This window comes from Lates calcarifer, linkage group LG10 (genome assembly GCF_001640805.2).
Source record: "Lates calcarifer isolate ASB-BC8 linkage group LG10, TLL_Latcal_v3, whole genome shotgun sequence".
NCBI lineage: Eukaryota > Metazoa > Chordata > Actinopteri > Centropomidae > Lates > Lates calcarifer.
Genome location: NC_066842.1, coordinates 910,794 through 930,304, shown reverse-complemented (window position 1 = coordinate 930,304; position 19,511 = coordinate 910,794). Strand labels below are relative to the sequence as shown.

The 19,511-nt window shown below is 41.0% G+C and overlaps 1 protein-coding gene and 1 long non-coding RNA gene across 3 annotated transcripts in view; one reads left to right on the top strand and one right to left on the bottom strand.

Moving 5' to 3' along the window:
* Nucleotides 1–48: 48 nt before the first annotated feature.
* LOC127142835 (uncharacterized) overlaps nt 49–19,511 on the bottom strand; it is a 31,266-nt gene continuing 11,803 nt past the window's right edge. For both annotated transcript variants that reach the window (XR_007813912.1, XR_007813913.1), the window contains 2 exons: nt 2,091–2,250; nt 49–1,367 (listed from right to left, as the gene is read on the bottom strand). This is a non-coding gene — a long non-coding RNA (uncharacterized LOC127142835). The remainder of the gene's footprint in view (nt 1,368–2,090; nt 2,251–19,511) is intronic.
* LOC108903041 (hyaluronidase-4) lies at nt 4,590–19,151 on the top strand. Its single transcript, XM_018705124.2, has 4 exons — nt 4,590–4,761; nt 11,780–12,769; nt 14,500–14,589; nt 15,332–19,151. The coding sequence occupies exons 2-4, from the start codon at nt 11,813–11,815 to the stop codon at nt 15,830–15,832; spliced, it is 1,548 nt and encodes a 515-aa protein (XP_018560640.1). The 5' UTR covers nt 4,590–4,761; nt 11,780–11,812; the 3' UTR covers nt 15,833–19,151.

Here is a 19,511-nt window from a genome sequence, read left to right as displayed (position 1 = left end):
ATCTAAAATTAACTCACTCTGAACAAGCTAATGCTACTGTAACTTGGTTAGTACAGTGGCTGGCAACGGCCCAAAACATTTCCATCACTGCAAATTCGGTAACAATGTCAAGTCAAAAACACATACCAAAATGAAAAACAATGACAGAGACGTGCTTCAGGAAAACAGGACAAAAACATTAACAGCAAACACACTGCTAATACCAGAGCAAGAGATCGACAGGTGAATTGGTGCAGTGTCAGCATTAATGTGAACGTTGTACCAGACTGTTGTGGTGAGGAGGGAGCCAGAAGGCAAAGCTCTAGATTTAACAGTCAGTCTACGTTCCGAAAAAACAACATCGCAGATACAAGCAGTCAAAATGAGTTTTCTCCGTAGGAAAAGGAAAGGAGCCAGTTGAGGTGGTTTGGGGATCTGATCAGAATCCTCCTGGGCGACTTTCTCTGGAGGTTTTCCAGGTACAAGTGGGAGGAGACCCCAGGGTACACCCAGAACTCACTGGAGAGATTATATAGCTCATCTGGCCTGGGAACAACTTGAGGTTCCTGTTGCCTGTTACCGTGACCTGACCCCAGATTAGCAGAGGAAAATGGATGGATGGATGGATGGATGGATGGATGGATGGATGGACGGACAGACACTGCTAACACAGAAACGATGCAAAACCAGAAACACAAACACAGAAAACAAATGCGACAGAAAAAAAGCTGCATAACACAATGGAGGTTCTCCGGGCCTCTAGGGGGAGCTCTAGGTGGAACAGCTGGAGCTTTGATCCATGAAACAATGAAATGACCTATGAGATCTGGAATGGAGGACCTGAGGACAAAAGTTATACGCTGAGCTGCAGCTCCATATCTGCTGCGTTGATGTTAAGTTTGTATGTCAGATTTAACCAGCGTACCTTGTTTATTTATTTCCTCCTCATTAGTCAGATTTAACAGCTCAGAAATTTTTGTTGTTCCTAAACACTTTGGCTCCTCTGGCTCTTTCTTTTAATGGAAAACAGCTTCTGGTTATTCAGGGAAAGTTTTGCCGCCAGCATCAGAAAACACAATCAAACACAGATGACTTCACCAAACAATGTCCCTCTGATTTCTCCTCACCTACAACAAACTGCCTTCTCACATCCATCCTACACAGAAATTCAGAGCATGTGATTACAGCCCACAGTCCGTCACAAATGACGGACACTCACATCGACTGTCTGTGACTGATTGTGAGCTTTTGTTTGAAAAAGACCAAATTGGTGAGGAAACAAATTAGAGAAAACTGCACCTGATGAGTTGAGAGAGAAGATCTGAGGAACTCACTGATGACTGATTATCCAGGAGAGAGGAAAAACATCTGAGGTCGACTCTCAGCAGCTGGTAATTTAAAGGAAACACACACAAACACACACACACTCGTTTTGATGCTGTATCTCAGAAAAACAAAACCCAAGTTTAGGTAAACCCTCTTGTTCTCTGTCTTCTCCAGAACCACACGAGATGGATGTCAGTTTCACCTCTGGATGTCCAGAACAAAATCCAGGATAAATCCAGGATGTGTTTAGCCTACCTTAGCAAAAAGACTGGAAGCAGGGGAAAACTGCTAGCCTAGTCTTAAGTGCTAGAGTCGAAGGCAACTGGACTTCTTTATGGTTCCTTGAAGACGTTTCAAATGTGAAACGTCTTCAAGAGACTACCATGACTACCATGCTGAGATTAATGAGATTTTACAGGTGACAGATCAATAAGGATCAGCTTTGTTGAGGGTCTACGGACACAGGGTGTTGTTGTACAGATTGCAAAGTCCATTGAGGCTAATCGGTGATACATAAAACTGTAAACTTTTGATTTGGCCTGAGCAGAACCAGGACTGAGCATGCTCTGATTAGGTAGTTAGTCATAATCCCAGCAACAGAAACTAGTCAGTCGTCTGAATAAAAGATAATGCTGAAGACGTGATAATTTCTTGTTTGGAATTTGGTTAGAAAATCATCTTCTATCAGTCGCCCAGTTGGTTTCAGAACATTCAACTAAGAGGTGAAAGTAGGCCAACATTAGCCTCTACAAATTAACATTAATTCTTAGAACATGATTATTTACCTGATGCCATCTTGGAGTTTGGTGATGTCATGAAGTAGCATGGGATCATGGGAGTTTTTGGTTAGGGTTCCTTCAGCATCAACCAGGAGGTTTTTACCAGGAGCTGAATTCTCCTCAGAGGTCTCCTCCTCTCCAAAACAAACAGATCAGCTGATTAAATCTGGAAGAAATTTACATTTTGACATTATTTTACATACATTAGTTAAAAATCAGTGTTTCTGCTGCTAACGGTAGCTTAGCTTGTTTCTCTGATAACTTCAAATCCAGACGTCTGATGACTAAAATCCTTCATCTGGTTCAAATATAAAGTTAAAAAACACCAAGATCTAAAGCATGCATCTTAAAAATAAGGCTTCAGACTAGATAAAAAGTCAATTTGATGCTTCTGACAACCACAATTACAGATTTCTCTAGGGTTTGAAAATTGCTGGAAACATCTGGGATAATCTAAGAACACAACTCAACAACATATAAAACAGGTATTTTTGTTTTTAGACATTTTAATGCAGAAAAAATACACTATACCTTTAATTTTGAATTCCAACATACACTAGAACATACTCTAGAGAGAGTCAAGTTTATGAGGCTTATTACATTAAAAAAAAAACAAAACAAAACAACAATTTTTAGATCCACTGGATGCTTCGTAGCACAGAAACACTCTCTCATGCTCGTAATGAATGAACACAGATGATTTAGGTTGTTAATATTTTAATTATAGGTAACACAAGTTCTACTGATGGAGCGAGAGCATCAGGTTTCTCCCATAATAATATAATGTCCCATAATCTAACAAGGCCATGTAGCATTAAAAAATACAGACTATACTTCAGATGTAGGTGACTGTGAATGCTGTTGACATATTTACTCAGCATGAAAACACACAGTTAAAAAGGGAAAATCCATGTGTATATTTAACAGAGGGACCAGAAGGGATCGAGTTCGCTGTGACTTTTGTCTCCTGGTTGTAAATATGTGTGGTTAACCACTGGAATCTCGGCTCGGGCTGGGTTAAAGTGCTGGGTCCACATGTAATGTCATTTAATCAGCACAGTCACACTCTGCTGAGGAGTGAGAATACAAATTAAGAAATGCATGGAGATGAAGATGCTCGTTAACTCAGCTGCACATTTATTTTGGCAGGAAAAATGAATAGATGCACGTTGTCATGTGACACTTCTGAGACCCTGATGACTTCCTGTTCTTTGTGAAACAGAGATTTTCTCAGGGTTGTTGGATTAGTGTGTTTTCACTTATTAAACTGGTCTGAGAGGGACAGCGAGGAAAGAAAGTGTTGGTACAAAAGTGAATGTAGTGGTGCAGACGGCACAAGAAATGCAGCATCTATTGTTTATTTCAGGCTCTGATGTTAGTTACAAATCCAAAAACTTTTTTAAAAGTATTTTTTGGGCTTTTATTTGATAGCGACCATGTAGAGAGACAGGAAATGTTCTGAAAAGGAGTCACTTCTACACCAGCCTGAAAAGAGATATCAGTGATTCCCAATCAGAGGTGCTCATACCCATGTAAACTATGCCTGCAAATAAAAATACAATGTGGTCCAAAAAAAACACATATTTGCTTTCAGTAGAAAAATAAACACATAAAATGACAAATCACAAATGGTGATGTAATAAACTGCTGGTTAGGATAAGCACAGGGGACGTGGAGATGGGTGACAAATTAAAGGAAAAACCTGAAACATGAGAAACAGGATCAATGACTCAGTCCACCGGGCACAATGTGAATCAGAGGCTTTGACCTTCACAGTTGCCAGATCTCAGCCCAGTGAGGGAATATATTTTGGATGAACAGTGTTCCAGTAGCGTTCAGAGACTCAGAGAATCAGTGCCAAGGAGAAGCTGTTCTGGAGGTTCGTGGTGGTCCAGCACCTCACTAAGGCACCTTGTTTTTCCTTTAATCTGTCACTCGTATGTATCCTCCACCAACCTGAACCAAACTGCCTGAGAGGATGAAGTAACACTGCTGATCAGCTGAATAAATCATTTTTAACAAGAAAACCACAGAGTCCTCCTTTTCCAAACATTAAAATTATTTAATTAATGTTGTTTATGAAGTCAGTTCATAAAGGCCTGGAATAAGAGCAAATCTGAGCTCAATCTGAAACACTGTCAACTTGTGTTTCACCTCAGTTCACAAAGAACATTACACATTAATGAAGAATCAAGACAAAATAAGTTTTCCTGGACTCAGACTAACTTGTAGAAAAATAAAGTTCGACACGCAGTAATTATTGACAACTGTGTGTTTACGTCTGTCTTCCTGTCTGAAGCTGATTGAAGTGGATGAGTTGAGACTTTTCTACCAGAGAGGATCAGACCTCAGAGGAGCTCAGCAAACTCACAGGGATTTAAAGCCTCTCTCTCTCTCTCTGTCTTTACTGTGTGTCTCTATGTCTCTCGTCCCACCCTCCCTCCCCTCTCTGCTCCCTAATCGTTGTGTTGTGGTGGTGGCGTTTTCTCCTCCCTCTCCTCTCTGGGCTGTATATAAGTGTGGATGGCTGGCTTTGTGTTTCAGACTGACAAAAGTGGATGCAGACCTGATGGACGTATGATGGTGAGGGCCACCATGACCCCTACGGTGACCCTGAAAAGGAGCCCCCCACCATCCCCCGGACTGCTAAGCATTGGTCAATGTGCAGCATCTACAGGTGAGTAAAGAAATATTAAAATCAAAAACCAAGTTTGTTTCCTGCAGCTTTTGTTTTGCTGCACAAAGATGAAAACATGGTGTATTTTTAAACCTTGAGGGTGGCGGTAACCCCCGGTGTTACAGCATGGCTTCAGCGTCTGTTTTGTGTGATGCAGGAAGGGGGAGGAGGAGGAGGAAAGGGGGGAGCGCCCTGTCATGCAAGGAATGTTGGCTTATCCTTAACAACCCCCTTGCAGTGGAGAAAGTTTAGAAATCGGTCGTGGAGCAGCACATTTTTTATGGTCTCTCAAGAGGTGTTTTTGCTGAAAAGCTGCACAATAGTTGAACTGGGAACATTAAAGGTCCCATTTAGGTAGAGACTCAGTGATTCAGCAGATGCTCTGACTCATTACAAGTTACAGTAAACAGTCGACAACGAAGGAGGTCATGGTTGTCGAGGAACATCAGTAAGAACACAAGTTCATCACAGCCGGCTATAAAAAGTTCTTTACTGTTTATGGGAGCTTGTTGTTTTTCAGTCTGCTCTCCACAGAGAGACAAGAGGGTTTAAGTGTCTGAGGTTAAAGATCAAAAGCTGAGTCTTGATTAGCTGATGGGATTTCAGGACGGTGCATTAAGCTCTGCCGCGAAATGAGATGAGAGAAGATGAGTTAATCTGAAGGATGCTCATCAAGAATTCTGATGATGAACCTGTAGCGATGTATGTTGTACTGACATCTTACGAGATATTACTGATGTGGAGAATCACGTCAGGATTTGTAGGTGATCATCACTTTAAATGATGAGGGGAAGTCAAACTTGTGCTTATTGATCCCCATGGGAGAACGTCATATTTTACAGCAGGTAAATATTTCAGAAATTATTCTGGAGGAAATCTTTGCATCAATTGTTGCATCAATTTAGAAAACAAGGAAGATTTTGTGACTGAAATCCTATAAATTATAGCGGCTGTCAATAATTGTTAATTGTGCAGCTTTAGTTTGTCAATCCATTCAATGAGTCATTGATTGACAGTGGAACCCGATCAATACAGCATGGCAGCTGATCTGAGCAACCAATAGTGGAGTATTTAGCTAATTGTGGTATCAAAAGGAAAAGTACTCATTATGCAGAATGGCCCCTTTCAAAGGTTAAACTATTGGGCCCCTAAAGTCCAATTAATCTCTTCATATTTTGTCCACACAGGTAATTATCTTGTCAAACAGAAAATTATTTTTGGGGGAAAACAGCAGCTTTTCTGTTTATGGAAACAAAAATGTGACAATATATTTTCAGTGAGTTTTTAAACTCTCAAATATTGATGTTGGTATCTGCTGATATCCAGTATCATCCCAACTCAAATTCACTTTGTATATACGTATTAACTTTAATGGGCATGTGCCAAAATGAAAATTTAATGGCTAAAATTCTTTTTAATGTTGGCCATATCTTTTTATTTTTACTAATTTTAAGTGGAAATCTTCAAAGCTTCACATCCTTCACAGTATCTGCCATGAAATATCTTTCTCCATCTTCCTCTTCAATAGACGTTGCTATGAACGGGTAGAATTCTGACACTGAGATGAAAACGAAGGGAAAAAGTAATGACCACCACTGATAAACAAGGACCCACAGACTGTCGACAGACTTGTCACTTTCTGAAAAATATCAGATTCTGTTTTTCTGTCTTTATATTCATCTCCATTAGCTCTGTCTTCTCCCTCCCTCTGAGGTCAATCCATCTGTTTTCTCCATCTGACAAACCCACCCCAAACAGAGTGATTTCTGGAGCCTCGGTGCTCACCAGGCTCTGGATTAGCCTTGGCTCGGGCCGAGTGGAAAGATTTCAGCCTTGGTGGTGGTTCCCGTTCTCTCCAGCTTTTGTTTTCAGGCTCTCGTGTGAGGAACATGAATCATGACCACATTCGGTCACCAGGAATATTTGTAAAAATGTCTCTCTTTGCTCTGGTTAACATGCTTCAACCAGCGTTCGTGTGTGATTCATGGAAAGTCCTGATGCAGAGTAATGTTACTGAGCAACTGAGGAGAGGTTTGAGGATTTTCAGGGTTCATTTTCAGTTGAAGAATCACATGGGCCACCACAGGATTCTGATGAGAATGAAGTCGATCAGTTGATCAGTTGGTCCATCCAACGTTTGGATCCAGAGCGAGATATAACAGCACACAGCAGCTGGCCTGGTTACTGTACCCTGATTACATCCTCTGTCTATACAGTGCGTACGGTCTATGTTGCACTTTAAGTGACATGAATCTTGTTTTTAAAATCAGTTCTGTAGAGCCAAAGTCATGATGACACATCCAGGCTAGCCTAAGATTTCTGAAACATGATGCAGTCTCCCATCTAGCTTCTCTTTGATTTGTCTTAACAAAAATGAAGCTTGTTCCTGGGGTCAAGAACCCAGAGGTCAAGGTGAATTTGAATCCATCTTACGCAGGCTCTCATACGCATTGACAGGCCTCAGTATTGGTTTACTGATTCAAGACAAAACCTTTGAACACATAACCTTGAACTCTTGTAAAAGCCATGACATTTTATGGAATAAATTAACCAAAAAACACTGCTCCCACAAAAACTTACAATTGTTTCATCCGTATCCATAACACAAAGAAATTGGTTTATTGTAAATATAATTAGTTGCAGCCTCAGATCTTTTATTCATCATGTGCACTACACATCCTGTATAAAGCCTGAGTCATGTCCACGCAGCTTATAAAACATGCCTGAAGAATTAACCTATGAGGAAGAAACAGGGATGAACTTTGAACAAACTTAAATTCCAGACTGACCAAAGAAATATACAAGTATAATTTTAAATGGTGCAGAGCATTTTCCAAATCACTCCCTCAGTTTTCAGGTTGAGTTTTCTCCTTCCAGGAAACCTTTTACACTTCAACTTGCAGAACCCGAACATCCTGCAGGTATCTATTTATGATCTGCAGATACAGGCCAGTTAAATTATCGTACAACAGTCCAATGCTTTCACTGTGTTTGAAGCGTTCGTGCAGTCAGATTCAGACTGTGTTGAGAGGTAATGTGACTTGGTGACGTCCGGTTGGTGTTGGAACATATTTACATGGCAGATGGTATATGTGAGAAAATCTGGTATTTTGGCTTCTGGCCTTCAGCCCTCCATCAGGGGTTCGGCTCGATTCCCACACATCAAACCCAGACAAGCTTCTTCCTCCCCTGGCATCTCTGAATGTGCTCACTGTTCTCATCTTTCTATCCTCTCAGAAATGTCTCCATCAAACTGTCAACTTTGTTCACTCCTGAGTTCAAAATGCTTTCTTTGGCCATGAATTCCCTCGTGTTCCAGGAGAAACTGGTGTGAAATTAGTTGCTGAGGTTGTCGAGGTCGCGCGGCAAAACACTGAACCACGCACCAATGATAAGATGTAGTTTTTCACACAGACAAGGGATCATAACTTGATCTTTTATCAGATGCAGAGTTACACAGAACTGTGAGGTGGTGCACCAGTACTCCTGTATTACGTCTTCCTTCTGACCTTTGCTCTGCATCATCACTCAGCTCAGGGATGCTGCAGAGAGGACGAAGAAACGACTAAACTTCAGACGCTCTAAGCTGTGGCTCAAATTCACCCAAATTTTCCAACAGAGACACTGAAAATTAGACTGGTCTCTCTTTTTCTTGCATTTGTTGAGCGAGTGGAGCCACTCCACAAGAACCACAGACATCAACAAACTCTTATCTTAATCGATGCCAGACCGGCCCGCGGCTCCAAGCTCCTCTGGATAAATAATTCACTTTGACTCAAAGCCAAAGCTTTAAACATGAACTCCAATGTGTTTAATCTGACGCTGCTCTCTCTGTGTTATATCAGATCATCTTACAATCTACTTGAAGTTGGAAAAATTAGTAAATTAATTAGTCAGTTGATCAACAGACAACAATTCTGGAAGTACCTGATACTGGATTAATCAGTACTTCCTGGCTGTAAAGTAAACTGAGACATACAGTATCTGTCACTTAACTGAACAGATAAACTTCATGCAGACTTTAAATGAAGACTTAAAGTATGTTTGTACTGGTCAAAATTGAAGCACAACACGTCCATGAGATGGTTGACAACACACACTGGCCAAGTGAATCACACAACGCTAAGAGTTTTGAATGACACCATACAGACAGAAGTAGTCAAGGTATGTCTGCTTTTCTAGAGCATCAATGACTGGAAATCACTGATGTGAAACATGAAACATTTTACATCTTGTCTTGCATCAACAATAACAACTGGTCTCTTCTAACCTTGATAACAATCTTTCTTTAACCTAAACAAAATCATTTTAGTTGCCTAAACATCACAAAACCATAAACATAAGAGATCTGAAAACGCTTATATTAGCTGTTTAAAGTTCACATGGGTTGTTTTAGTATTTAAATCCTGCAGATTGTGAAAACTCTGACATAAGTCGGAAAAATCACACACAGCATGGCAGGATAGAGATCTGTCACGCATCACCTGTGAGTAGAGCTCAGAGATTTCAACCAGGAATTAAACTATGAAGAGAAATAAGAGAAGAATTAGCTGTGTAAAGATGTAAAACCAAGTTAAAAAATGGTTAAAATCAGAAACATTCCTGTCATCTAATCACGTCTGCTCTGCTCTCTGCCAGGCTTCAGATGGAAGTGATTTCAAACATTAAGAGCCATTAACCAGCCAAACATCCATACATTTACTGCAACACCGCAGTCACAAGCGACTTTGAAAAACGATCTGTTCTCAGTAAACGCAGTCAAATTATTTCCAAACCTACAGGGAGAAACTGGCAGCAACATAAAGAAAGGAAAAGACTTTGATTCCAAACAGACATAACTCAGAGAGGAAAAAAATAACTCATAAAATTATAAGAACAAAATGAAAATCCTGTACAGCGCTTTAAGAATACCACTGTTTAAATTAACATGAAACAATGCCTTTGTTTCAGATGCAGAACTATGAACCATTACACAACTGCCAGCTTCAGACTGGTATTACAAGATGGGGATGGACTGTGGCTAGCTGGTTAGCACGCTAACTTCAGAAGAAATCTCTGCAATACAAAACCTATATGTCAAAACTGTTCTTCACATTTGGTTGATATTTTTAGTTAAATTTTGAATGTTTTAAAGTAAAACAATTACATATAGCTCGTTTAAGAGAGTCGAAGGCTAACAGATTAATATACAGTAAATGTTGTTGGAGGAAAATAATTGTCAGACTAATGGATAATGAATATAATCATTTGTTTTAGCCCTAAAATGCCAGCAGTTGTCTGTCAGCTGGAGACAAAAGAGACATTTTTTGGTCGTTTTTCTTCTCTTTGTGGTTGTTTTGCATCTTTGAACTGAGCTTTGTAACTTTCAAATGAGAAATACAAACAGTCACTTCCTGGTCTCACCAAATGGCATGAATAATATGCCATTTACCTGAAGTCATTTCATGTATTATCACTATGCATTGTTTGCTTCTTGTGTGTCATTTCATGCCACGTCATTTCTCTACTTACTAACCCCAACTCTAACCAAAACAGCATTAACCTTAACATGAGGTTTAAATTAAAATGTCAAATTTAGCTGATGTGGTTATTTGAGAAGTGACCAAGATGACTATATAACTGAAATATCCAAGATACAGGGTCAGACTTTTAGACTGAGTGTTATTAAACCATCTTTGATTCTTAGACTAAAGTACAAGATATGTTTATGCAGGTAAGACATGTATTCCTGAATTTCACTAACCAACTCAGAGAAAAACTAGACTGAAAAGATTTGAGTACAGATTTCAGACTTGTGATTTGTCTGCTCTTCAGCTGGCTGTATGTAAGACGCAGAGACTCCAGCAAACACCGAACCTCACTGAGACATTTGGCAGCAGAGCCCTGTCATTGTGGCCTGAGGCTTCAGCTCTGGTCAGAGGAAGACTAGATGTGGACAGGAAAACAGCGGTCTGTGCAGCTGAAGTCCTCGTTCCAATCCCTGGGTGTCAACTGATTTCCTCTCTGTGACCTCTGACCCCTGGGTGCCGTGGAAATGAGACCAGAGCTATTTATGTCTCTGAGGGCAACAGTGGTCACGAGATAAAATTCACATGACATGATAGCGGAGTACACAACAAAACAGGAAATGGAAACAGCACGAAACTTAGCGAGACATTACACAACTAATCTGCCTTGTACTTTCTAAACAAACTGACTTGTTTTTTCTATAAAATGTAAAATAGTTAAAAAAACACCCATCACAGTTTCCCAGAGCCAAAGGTGACGTCTACAAATGTCTTGTTTAATCTGATCAATGTGCCAAAACCCATTTTCTTTTGCCCATTTTCTGGAAATTTAGTTAAAATTTGCACTAATTTTGGATAGAAATTTGACTGTGGATGTGGCTAGCTACACAGGAAGTTGACATTTTAACGGTCAACCATGCTCTGATTGTTTCTCCATCCAGGCAAACAGCCGTCTAAGGCCATTTGAATAAGGTTTGTCCTGAGGGCTGTGGCAAAGGAAAAGTCATGGGGTCATTAAAGTCTAAAGGGTTCATCAGTTGGGGAGATGTATTCAGGAAGGTTCACGTCACTCTGACCAGTGGTTTTTATATATTTTTTCTGGACAACTGGAAAATTTGTCTTGTTGGCGGTGCTAGAGGAAAGGTCAGAAGGTCACCTAAATCATCAGGATTCAGTCTCTAGGGAGTGGAAAGAGCCAGAGCACTGTGAATGAAAATCCAATCCATCCAATCCACCCACCCATCCATCCATCAATCCATCAATCTATCCATCCATCTAACCATTGTATTGTAGCATATTGTAACATTAGATTCTCTGAAAACTACTGGGATCTCCAAGGACTTCTAATTTCACCAGCTGCTAAATAAATGAGGATTTAGTTTCTTACGAGGTTGAAGATGGAAAAACAGCTCTGCTCATCACACGTAAAAGCAAAGTATTAAAATTATTTATTACTAAAGTATTTAAAGTTTTTGTTTTTTGTCTTTCCTGCATCTTTGTCCCTCCCTCAGGATGATTGACAGCTGCTCCTCCTGAACCCAAGGATGCCTGTGGTGCCAGTGGGCGGGACATCCTCCTCCCACCATGTCGTACCTGTTGCCCTCACCTGTTCCTGGCTGTTTCTGCTCTTCCATGCTGCCTTTGGTCAGAAACCTGCTAAGCTGCCCTTGATCAACAGGAAGCCCTTCATTGCAGCCTGGAACGCCCCGTTGGACATGTGCACCCACAAGTATAACGTCACCATAAACCTCAACCGTCTCTTCCAAATCCACGGGAGCCCACGTGCTGATTGGACGGGCCAGAATGTCACCATCTTCTACGCCAACCGGCTGGGCTACTACCCTCACTACACCCCGCAGGGTACTGCCGTTCACGGCGGCCTACCACAGAACTGCAGCCTGGACCTGCACCTGTTCAAGGCCTACCAGGACATCAACCACTTCATCCCTGCAGAGGACTTCCGCGGCCTTGCCGTCATCGACTGGGAGTTCTGGCGGCCTCAGTGGAGCCGTAACTGGCACAAGAAGGACATCTACCGGCAAAAGTCAAGGGAACTGGCCACAAAGGCATACGTGAACGTGACGGCGGCGCAGGTGGAGGAGCTGGCACGCCGGCGGTTTGAGAAAAGTGCCAAGGAGTTCATGCAGAGGACTATTCAGCTGGGGACACGCCTTCGCCCCAACGGCCTCTGGGGTTTCTACCTCTACCCTGACTGCCACAACTACAACCTGCATGATCAGAACTACACGGGCTTCTGCCCCCTGCTGGAGAGGCTGAGGAACGACGAGCTGCTGTGGCTGTGGAACAGCAGCACAGCGCTCTTCCCCTCAGTGGCAATCAGGAAAAGTCACATCAACAGTATCAGCAACCTGCACTTCACCCAGCACAGGATCAGAGAGTCGCTTCGTGTTGCCTCGCTGACCTCTAAGGAGTACGACCTCCCAACCTACGTGTACCTAAGGCTGGGATACCGAGACGAGGCCCTGGCCTTCCTCACCGCAGTAAGATATTAAGTTTAGAAAGCAATGTAGTTGTATTACTTTGTGTTTCGTAATAAGCACACAATTTACATACTGAGCTCTGGTTGGACAGTTATGTTTTCCTGTTGCCACATTGTTGCACAGCAAAGTACTCAATTTCCCTGTTTGTTTTAAAGTTTTGTATCTCAGTATAGTTACATCATGTTAAATGTGGAAAGAGGTTTATCTTTTTTCCCCACATTCTTTTGAACTTTAAGTTGGAGCTAACAGCTACAGGTCCATTTTGTGCCTCTGTATTCACAAAACCAAACCCACTTTTTAGCAACCAGTAAAATATAAAGGTTAGAACCATCAAAAACCTGATTTCACTAGTAGTTAACCATCACAAACTGTTGCTGCCTTCAAAAGGAATGTGTGAACTCACGGTTGTGACACAGGAAATTATGTACAGTTTAGCAAGCTAGCTGTAATGCAGGAAATGCAAAGACAAGGGGGAAAAGATTGAAGCTGTTGGGAATATCAACAATTTCCTCAGACGTATTGCAAATTGCAAAGAAAAACTCTCCATGACTAAAATTAGAATACATTAACTTAACAGCCAATAAAAAATGAACTTCCATGACCTTCACTACACTTCAGTGCATCATTTAGTCATTTTAATATGTTCTTGTTTTAAATCAAAAAATAACTGCCAGTTCTTCTACAAGGAACTAATATTTAAAACGTCATTTTAAAGGTTTCGGGGGATACTTACTCATCCTAAAACAATGACTTATCTGTTTGTCTCTACAAACGACAGGTTAGGATGGACTGAAACATTTAATTATAAACAAAGATTTGTGGACTCTATGGAAACCAGTGACTTTGTTGGTTTTGGTTGAGGTCCAAGCCAAAACCTGTAATGAAGGCCATTACCCAGAAAAATAAATAAATTAAATAACAATACAGAGCTCCCAAACCCTCAGTCACTCACCGCTCTGTAATTTGAAATACAAAGGTTTGTTATTACCGTTGTAACCGACCCCAGAGATTTAAACTTCTTTTGATTCTGAGATCAGTTTACTGAGGAAAAGCTTCATAAGCCACAATCAAACTAATGCAACTTAAACAAAGATGCTTATTAAAGACAAAACTGCATATACAAACCTCTGACATAACAGATCTACAGCTTGATCACAGCACTGACTTTTACTTTCTGAATCTATTCACTACTGCCATCTCATGGAGAACCACAGAAATACAGCTCAGTCTCAAATAAAAACTTCTGTCTCCTGTGGTTTCTTTGTTAAACCTAAATTTCATCATGACCTGGAATTGTAGAAATAAGCTTTGAAACATCTATAAGGATATATTTTAGTCAGCCAGGTGGTAAAAGGTGGGAGAGAAACCCATGACATAGGCTTAGTTAAGAAATATTTAATTTCTTTTTCACTTGATCTTGAGCAGAATTGCTCCACATTGTCTTTCAGTACTGATTTTAGACTGTTATTTCTTTATAAATTCATTATATTTAATGAAGAATCTTCTGCATATATTGTACCGTATGCCATGTGATAGTAGAGATACATTTTGAACAGCAGTATGTAATTTTTGTCTTGTTTCACATGTTTTTGGTTTATTTAAATTCTTCTTTGTACTTTCTTGTAGTTTTGAATGTTCACTATGTCTGTGTAGTTTCAGTGGTTTGGATGGCTAATGTATGTCAGTGTGACCATAAGATGTAATGTCTGTTTCTATGTGTCGTGTTGCAGAAAGACTTGATCCACACAATTGGAGAGAGCGCTGCTCTGGGAGCTGCAGGATTTGTCATCTGGGGCGACATGAACTTGACCTCATCCAGGGTAGGTGTCCTTTGCCTAAATCTTTAATTACCCTCTCTTACTCTCTGTGTCTCTGATGACTCACTGAATATTTAAATACAGGTCATATATGTTGTTTTAGCTGAAGATCTGCTGTCAAACCTTTTTTTTTTGTCCAAATTTGTGCTGTCGAGTCAGATGAAGTCTGACTGTTTACTTTCGTGTGAAAAACATTCTTTCCTAAAGCTTCCTGATTTGTTTTGGACTCCAGACAAACCACCCCTGTAAACAGCCAAGACAATAGAAAGCTGACATCATGTGGTTGCTGTGTGCTGTGAAACCACTCTGACATTTTGAAAAGTATAATGCATGTTTTTATGGTTTGCTGTGATCCTGTCTACATGGAAGGAGTTCATCTAAACAGGCAGATCTCAGGGGGTGTTTGTGCACAGAATCGTAGCTGCGTTTCAAACATTTGCTTGGCAGTTTGCAATCTCTTTTTCTGTGCAAAGCTGTGATCCTCTACCGGATCCAACCTATCTGTTAAAACTCAGCTTAGTTTAGGACAATCCCAGTTATCTGCCAAGCCTGATGTCAACCATCATAATCTTGGCACAAACACTGGACCTTTTACTGTCAGTGTAACAGTTATAGCTGCAATAATTTTGGCCACTAGGGGGCACACACAAAGCCCTAACATTATGAACAGCTGCCCACAGCCACATCAAACAAACCACCAAGACACATCACATCGTGACTATTTGGTGTTGTTTTGTTTCCACAGCATAACTGCACCAAGGTGAAGTCCTTCCTGAGCCACCGTCTGGGTCAATATATCACCAACGTGACACGAGCTGCCGAGGTCTGCAGCGACCTCCTGTGCCAGGGGAATGGCCGCTGCGTCCGCCGGAACCCCCGTGCCCGCCATTACCTCCACCTGAGCTCCAAGAGCTACCGCATTTGGCCCTTAGGTAACGGGGAATTCACTGTGGCCGGGTGGCACTCTCCAGACGACCTGCAGCTGCTGACCGAGAGGTTTCGCTGCCACTGTTATGAAGGCCACGAGGGCGAAAGCTGCGACAGCATCAACAAAGTAAGAGAGGACGACGAACTGTGGAGGGGGGAGGGGCAGGATGAGCAGGAGAAGAAGAGGACCCAATGGGAAGTCGAGCAGAAAGACCCAGACAGGGAAGGGAAGAGTGCAGGACCTTCAACCAGCGTCAGCCTTCATATGATGTTACTGATGCTCCTCTTGAACTTATCGATAGTAAAGACAGTCGTATGACACATTCTGACAAGAGGAGTAATGCTTCAACACAGCTGTGTACAGATGTTACTTTTCCACACAATCAGTGTGATGTTTCTGATTTAGGAGGCAGACTTGAATCCTGGATGGTACCTTTCACCCTGTGGACCACCAGCGGCACCCTCTTCAAAACCAAATGTAGATCAGGGCTGCAACTAATTTTTATATTATCATCACTAAATCTGATTATAGTTTTTATTCCAAACAATCATTTTAGCTGGTTCTAGTCCAATGAATCACTGCCTACATCTCTGATTTGATCAGTGATTCAAATTCAGTTGATATGAACATTAACTACTCCTATTTCCAGCAACCACAGCAGTCCAAAAAGCACAGAAGAGATTGCATGAATACGATGTCCCACCAAATAGCAGAATCTAAATCTACAATAAAGATACAATAATTTAACAACGCTAAATGTTAATGTAAGTTTTCAGTCCAAATCAATTCTTCAAACTGCTTATTCACTGACCATCGGAGTCTACAGCCTTGTGCTGAGAGGCTATACTAGCATGCTAACAATAACAACGCTAACAGGCTAATGTTCAGCAGGTATAGTTACATGCTAACATTTGCTAATTAGCAATAAACACAAAGTACAGCTGGGTTGATTTTTCAGGTCAAAATATTAATCAAAGTGTTATTAATCTATCAATCTATTGATCGGAGCTCTGACTGCGTACTGAAACACGGCCCAATGGTGTATATTACCCATGATCCCCAGCCACTGAAGCAGGAAGTGCTGTGGCTATAACAGACACATCAAACTCTGTCTCTAATTCTTGATATTTTCAAAGTTTCCTGACAGGATATCAGAGATGAATGCTGTTTTTTTTAATGACTTCTAAGTATTTTTAACTGATCTACAATTTGGCAAGCAACCATCACCACCACCTGGAAACAGTCGGTGGCAGAGAAAACTTACAAATGGCCCTTTTGACGTGCTGCTGAGGTTGCTGCTGAGTTTAAAGTTTAAAATGAACAACAGCTGTTGTGTTGGAAAGTAACAAATGTGTAAATCTGCACTTTACATGACACAGAGGTTTGGCATGTTGACAGTTGAAGGTGTGATTGATTGTAATCTGCATTGCCTTTTTGGCCAACAACTGCATCAGGTCTTTCCAGGAATGCTGATTAATAAAGTATGGAATATGAACTGTGGAGTTTAGCAAAGAGAAGATTTGACATGACGATCGTCCAGTGTCGAGCTGAGGATCGGATCAGATCTTCACGATTTAGTAGAATCACAGTAAAAACCTGGTTCACTGCAGGATGATCCTCTAGTTTGTTTGGTGAAGACACAACAGTCAAGCCTCTGAGTAGAAACCAAAGGGTGCTAATGTACTACCGGACAGCCATATGTAGAAAGATAATTACTACGATCTGACGGTTGGCTTGTGATATTTTTTAAGACAGACTTTAAAAAATTACTGTGTATTTCTGATGGTATGAAACCCATTAATTTTCTTGACAATAAGCTGTTATTTCACTTGATATTATATATAATTTTTGTACTGTTGCTTACATTATACACTTAAAAGGTACAGCTTGTCCATAAACGCCACATATTTGAGCCTGCTGGGACACAGCTGGGTGCTAGTGTTTTCAAAATATTATGTATCCTTCATTTTTGTGTATCCTCTAACTATAGAGGGTCAGGTCTGTCTTTCAATGATCATTATAGAGGTTAATGTTACTATATCTTGGAGGAATCAGATTGACAAGTTTAGTTTTTGATTTTATTTCATCTCAAAGTGGCTGAAAAAGAGCTACGTCTCAGAAGCTGATGTGAGATAATGTAGGTGTGACGAAACACTGAAGAGGATGTAAAATATGGCACATAGTGTATCTGAAAACATGACTCTGCGGTGGTTTTATGTCTCTTCAATCGCCTACTTCTTGCCATAGACTGGTAAATAAATAACAACTGAATGTGTTAGAGGTTACTGGAGAAGCCACAGCAGTTTTTTAAAACCCTGATAAAGATAAAAACCAAACACATCAGAGTCCAGATAAAGTGTTTGTTGCTGCTTCCAGTTCTTGGTTTGTCTCTGAAACCGCTTTAACTGCGCCAGTCAAAACTTCAAATGGCCCATTCACGGTACGAGTTTTTTTAAGTAACCTTGTATTTGTTCAAATGCTAAAGTGACTGTTTTAGTTTACTTGACAAAGACCGTCTGTGGTCGTGTGAATTACGTGTCGTGATGTGTGTTTGTCAGGAACAAAGGGAGGAAGTTATAGTGCCACAAAACCTCGAACACCAAACACTCAGAGAGAGCACTGTTTGAGAGGGTGAAATGAAGAGCAGTCCATACTTCTACAAAGCAGCTGCTAAAAATGACAACATTTCCCAGCTTCCTCTGGGGCTTTCGACCTCAATCAGCAGATGAGGTTTGCTCAGTTGTCATGGAGCTTTAGATCTAAACTTCTACTTTAAGGTCTCGTTACCTGCACGTTCAACTCTCTGATTATACAGAAAGTTTAAAGTTAATAACTTCTGTGGTTTTTCTGTTTCAGGTAACTGAAAATTGAAAGTCAGCTCTGTCAGAGAAAATGGTCTCAGCAGTAATGACGTCATCATCACTGTCAAAATGGCGACTGCTGAGCTCCTCCTCCATCCCGGGGTGGAGGTTTCAGTCTGAGAGGTGAGGGGTTGGACGAGGACGACTGCACGAAGGCAGATGGTGTTCATTTTCTCAGACAGAGCTGACTTTCAATTTTCAATTTCCTGAAACAAAAAACAAGTTACTGACTTCAAACTTTCTGCAGAATCACCAAAAAGAGTTGAGCTGTATGTGCTGATAACAAGAGCTGTTGAACTCATCTCCTTAGGCCACAAACTCATCAATCACCTCTGGAACAATCCACTCAGTCTGACTGCACCTTTAAGTTTCTCTCAGTGAACAGCATCATTGATTTTTCTTTGGCAGCAACTCACAGAGCTCAGTAATCAGCAGAAAAATGCCTGCAGTGATACTGACTGGAGTTGGCTGACGGGGGGAAAAACGTGCACCATCAAGTTGGTGGTTTTGGTCGTGTCATCCCAAACATGGCGAGTGTCTGTAACTTTATAGTTAAATGTGCAGCATCTGATCCTGGTTTAAACTGAATCAGTACTTTCATCTCAAAGCAGCCTTCAGGTCTGAAGAGTTTTACCTCTCTCATAATGATGCAGCAACTGTTTCCTGCACTTACTGTTGTTTTAAGATTGTAAACCAAATATGCAACAAGGACTATGCAACACATGAAAATGTCACCTGAATGTAAACGCACTGCAAATAAACACTTTTCTTCAGTACACCTGAGTTTCTGTATTCTTTGGTTTTGTGCACATAGAAAGGGAATTTAAGGGGCATTAGAGTGTCACAAGGGCACTAATGTGGCTTCAGACTTTTAGGGTCCTCTGTTACACCTGGTACAAAGTAGAACCAAACTTAATGCAGGTGTCCTTGCTACAGAGTCATCTTTTTCCCATCCAGCGTCCACGTTGTTTGAAAAGCAAATGCACTTGCACCCATCTCAGTGCCCTCAGAGGTAGCGAAAAGCAGCTGACCAAGAAAAACCTGGTCTGAAGTCAGTGGTGCAGTATTTCACTGTTATTTTAAGGACGTAAGAGACCTGATGCTGAACTGCATGTGCTGACAATGAACACAAATAC

Bases quoted from the DNA above. Each gene is read 5' to 3' on its own strand.
- LOC108903041 (XM_018705124.2), top strand. From the start codon at position 11,813: ATGCCTGTGGTGCCAGTGGGCGGGACATCCTCCTCCCACCATGTCGTA. The intron at 12,770-14,499 runs GTAAGATATTAA...GTCGTGTTGCAG, and splicing joins CCCTGGCCTTCCTCACCGCA to AAAGACTTGATCCACACAAT. The intron at 14,590-15,331 runs GTAGGTGTCCTT...TTGTTTCCACAG, and splicing joins TGAACTTGACCTCATCCAGG to CATAACTGCACCAAGGTGAA.